This window comes from Physella acuta, unplaced genomic scaffold, assembly GCF_028476545.2.
Source record: "Physella acuta isolate Inbredline_101_S28 unplaced genomic scaffold, ASM2847654v3 ptg000426l, whole genome shotgun sequence".
Classification (NCBI taxonomy): domain Eukaryota; kingdom Metazoa; phylum Mollusca; class Gastropoda; family Physidae; genus Physella; species Physella acuta.
This window is the reverse complement of record NW_026731945.1, coordinates 392543-397586: the sequence shown is the minus strand read 5'-3', so window position 1 is coordinate 397586 and position 5044 is coordinate 392543. Positions and strand designations below refer to the sequence as shown.

At 32.8% G+C, this 5044-nt stretch overlaps 1 protein-coding gene across 1 annotated transcript; it reads right to left on the bottom strand.

Annotated features, from left to right (window-relative positions):
* Positions 1-3277: 3277 nt before the first annotated feature.
* LOC131942784 (kelch-like protein 8) lies at positions 3278-5044 on the bottom strand. Its single transcript, XM_059302711.1, has one exon. The coding sequence runs from the start codon at positions 5042-5044 to the stop codon at positions 3278-3280; it is 1767 nt and encodes a 588-aa protein (XP_059158694.1).

Sequence of the window (5044 nt, the reverse complement as noted above, 5' to 3'; positions counted from 1 at the left end):
GTTGTAGGAAGATCTGTAAAGTATATTTTTAAAAAAAAACATGCTCCAAAATGTTATATATATACATATATATATATATATATACATATATATATATATATATATATATATATATATATATATATATATATATATATATATATATATATATATATATATATATATATATATATATATATATATATATATATATATATACTTAATATATGTACGAGTTGAGTTTAATATAGTTGAAATGTCTTAGCAGAATATAGTATAATATAATATAATATAATATAATATAGAATAATTTATTATGAATGAGTAGAATAGAGAAAAATAAAGTAGAATGTATAATAGAAGAAGAAGAACAAGTTTAGAATGTTGTAGATTATAGAAGAATGTAGTAGAAATATGTAAATTAGAACAAAGACCAAACCCTACGCCAACCGGCACCACACCAGCCCACAACCCATCTTGCAACCAAAACGACGTCGCACAGTATACTTAACATATACAAATGAACACCCAGCGACCCAAATCCGTTTATCGTACACATCCCTTCCGACACTGAATCCCTTTAAAACCCACGTTCCACACACTACTCATCCCACACCTTGCCTTCGGGCAAGCGGCATTCGGGCATTTGTCCCATTCGGGAAAGTGTCCATTCGGGCATTGTCGCATTCGGGCAAGTGTCCATTCGGGCATTTGTCGCATTCGGGCAAGTGTCCATTCGGGCGTTTGTCGCATTCGGGCAAGTGTCCATTCGGGCATTGTCGCATTCGGGCAAGTGTCCATTCGGGAAATCGGCCTTCGGGCAAACGGCATTCGGGCAAGTGTCTTTCGGTAATTTGTCGTAGACCCCCATCAGAGTTGGGTGGACTCATTAAGTTTCACTAATTGAACTCGGATTCGAACACGAAACTATCCGGTTAGCAGTCTGGCACCCACCGCTCGGTCACGACATTCCATCGAGTATTAAGATGGAAAAGGATATTTCTGTGCGCTGCAGCTTTTAAAGTTTGAAATCGTCGTGTGATTTCACATGTGTGAATATTCTAGATTTAAGTACATGCATAATCAAGCCGTATTTTGATTTAAAGTTATGACCACTAATAATGTTTATTTAGATTTGATTACTCCGGTACAATAATTATGCTGCAAGTGTACAATATTATTTTTATTTGCGTACTGCATTTAAAACTGAACAAGGAAGTAATAAATTGTTTCAATGAATGCAAATATTGGTTCCTAAAAAATTTAATCATTCATACATTCAAACAGTTGTATATCTGTACAATTTAAATTTAGGTCCAGACCAAAGATCATTAAAACTGTTCCAGTCTTTAATGAATTAAAGTGGTGATTATATATATTAAAGATACGCTTGTATTGACGAATGATTAGTTTGCAGCAATGCCTATTTACTTTCACGTATACGAAGTATAGAGGAAAGTATTGTATTCGTGCAAAAATTCGTTTTATGCCTCCCTGAGTCGGAAAAACATAGTTTTGCAATCTTGTCCGTATGTCTCTGTGTGTGTGTGTATATGTGTGTAAACACGATAACTTGAGTACCGATAACTTGAGTACCGTTACAACTAGGTTGATGAAATTTCATATATCAACTTTTGAGCGATTTCCTATAACCGGAAGTGGAACTTTTTCTTCTTTGAATTTTTCCAAAGCCAATAACTTGTGTACTATTTCAGATAGATAAATAAAATTTCACGTTAAGTAAAAGATCCAATTTTCTGTTTTCTGTCAAATTTTAAGTACTTTCCGTTGACCAGAAGTAGTAATTTACGCTATTTCTGATTTCTCAAAAAAACGCATGTGAATTTATAAAGTAGGCTACTAATAATATTCCGCACTATTATCCACACTTTGTAGTTCACTTGGTGTGCAATTCTGTTTTCTACAAGATTCTATTCTATTTTTAAAAGTTAAGCATTTAAAATGGCTTAAAAATCATGTCTATATCCCGAGTTGCATCCCCTGTTGTTTTACATAAGAATATTCGAGAAAGTTTAGGGGAGATCACTCCCGGTATATTATCCTTATCAACGCTTAACTTCCAATGTTTTCTCACAAAAGTGTTTATAGCATTGGAAGAATATGTTGTCTGTATATTTTAAAATTCGGCTGCTGTATTTGGTGATAAAATTTGTGCTGACACTATTTCAAAATATTCCATCTAAATTGGTATTTTAAAATAAATGTATATAATTTTAAAAGGAGAAAAAAGTACTGAAAACAATCTATGTATATTTTATTATCGTGTAAGTAAGCATATAAAAAGGGTAATTTTAAGTAAAATTTTTGACAATCCATATTTACAACTTCACAACTCCAACTCAGTCTATTATAATTCAAGCTAGTTTTTAATCGTTAAGTATCTTCTTTGTAATCTTAAAAAACATGTCAATTTCGATAAAAAAAAGTATAGTGTTTTAAAATACATCATGCTATTTATAAATTAAATTTGTTCCATGTGTATATTGTGTATATGCAAATAAATAGTATGAAACGAAAAAATGACAAAATTAATATATGCCAACAAATAGTATAAATCTATAAAATCCCAAAATGAATATATCCTGTAAACACTACACATCGTTTGGCAATGGATTGAAATGACCGAAGATACAAGGCTGCTTCAGATCTGACGAAGGATCACAGGTATTGTATGGTTGACGTAACCCTAACCCTCGTAACGGTCATTAAAATACAGTTGAAATACTTTAAATCTTAAGCCTCAAAATGTTCATGGTCATGAAATGTTCTAATGAATTTTATTTCTAATAGATCTTTATTTGGAGTATTCACAAAAAAATAATTTTGTTAAAACTCGAAGCTAAATTATAAATAACTATTTGGAGTTTTAAAATACAAATACAATGTACAAGATGTGACTATCAATACGTTGCCGTTTGTCAATGGTCTTCAAAGATAAACATATCCGTTATTCCTAAAAGAAAAAGCTAATGTGCTGGTTCATCAAAATGGCTAGAACTGGTCAAAGTTTTTTTTTTATAACTCTTTATGTGTTTCTGGTAAAACAATAAACTATTGACTTTAAAGTCATTGAATGTGTGGGAAACTCCATTAGCAAAGTTCGTTTCTTATTTTAAAGAAAGTATAATTGCTTAAAAGGTTTTTTTTAAATAACAAAATAAATGCTATAAAATTAAAACCAAATATGTGTTCTCCGTTTATAAGATTTTGAACTATATTTTTATGGTTAAATAAAGTCAACCAACTATATTTCCTATTTATGTACACAGCGTTACAGTTACCTAAGTAAAAATGTCTTTAGAAGTGTAGCTGGAACGAAATTTGACATTGCATCATCATTTCCCCAGTATGAAATAACTTTAAGATGTCCTGGAACAGAATCTTTTCTATTTGCAATTGGCGGATCTCTATCAGGATTATTTCCGAAAATAATCAACTTCTCGTTGTATGATAAAGCACCATACTGTTTTCTTTGGCGATTCCATAGCTTAAAAACAAATTTTACTTCAATTCTTTTTAATGACGATGCATTCAAAATAACCCACAGAGAGCCATTTGTCTGTAATATGTAGCTGTGTTTGTCGTTCTTGAAAGTGGTCAGCTGGTCTGCTGGTCCATCCAAATCGGTTAGCTTGGTACAAACGTCACAAGGAAACTCGTAATTGTGAACAACTGTATTCTCAATGTTGTTATGAGTTTCAGATGAGAAAATAAGAATGGAGTATTCAAAGACAGTTGCGTATTTTATATCTAATTGCGTTGGAATTTCTCTGAATTTTTTAAAATCCAAACTCCTTGGGTTTATAAGATAAATTACATTATCACTTTTGTCTAAGATGTAAATAAACTGCCCATGAGAAACAAGTAACACATTGTTACAGGGCAGATTCAAAACTTTTTTCCAGCCGTTCTCAGAGAGGACAAACAATTTATATTTCTGCGTGTTTGGCATGTTAAGAGGTTTAAGAGGTTTTCCTATTGCGTACAAGTCTGTATCAAACGTCACAAGCTGAATATTTTTTTTTAAACCATCACAAGTTGGCAAATCGAACCAAGTCTCATCACTAGCATGTATTGCTCTAAACTGTCCATCTCTTCTTGCATAAACCCCAACGTGTGTAAAGCTACTACACGATCTGTGCACAGCCGCTGATGGCCACTGGCCGTCTCTTGAAGGTTGGGCTTGGTACGACAAAGCGCTGACGATTATATCTCTAAAGTCTTTGTTTTCAGAACACATTTTAAGATAATAAACTTGTGTTAACACCTCTGGACTAACTAGATATGTCCTCACCAGACTGAGTAATTCTGTCATTTTATCTTTTCTAGATAAATGCTCGGTTAATGCAACATTAAGCGATTTATCAGAAGGTACATTTTCCAATTCATTGCCATCTTTTTCTGTGTTGACTATTTTGTTTGTGTTTTGAATATCTGTGTTATTTGTAGCATAGCAATCGACCCATCGTATCACTGATTCCAACACAATATCTTCACTACTGACACAAAGATCCTGGCTTTTTATCAAATTACGAACTTCATTGGAAGACAGTTGTAGATATGTTGATGAAAGACTTATTTGATCAAAGTTTCTTAACATGAAGCAATGTAACTCATCTAGAACAATAGTTGAGCCAACAAGTTTAGCTGTTACGTAAATATTTTCCCAGTTCTCCATCGTAATAGACTCAGCTGCAAATATTTCACATATTTTTACCATAAAATTAATCTCCAACATGTGCACAGCCCTCCAGAGGTGAATGAAATTATCCAACGTTAAAACATTGACACCTGTGTAAAGTGTTTTCAGAATCAGCTGAAATATTTCATAGGAAACATCTTTTAACTCAACCCAGTTTTCTGTGATCTCCCTCATTCCTGATCGAAACAACGCTTGTAAAAATTCAGAGCAGGCCGCAAGAACGAGCTTATGACAAGTGATTGTGTCATCTTTTATCTTGATTGTAAAGTCGAGAAACTTTTTGTCTGTCCACACAATCCCGAGACATTTCACGATCTCTGTGCAGATTTCAGGTGAGTTCAT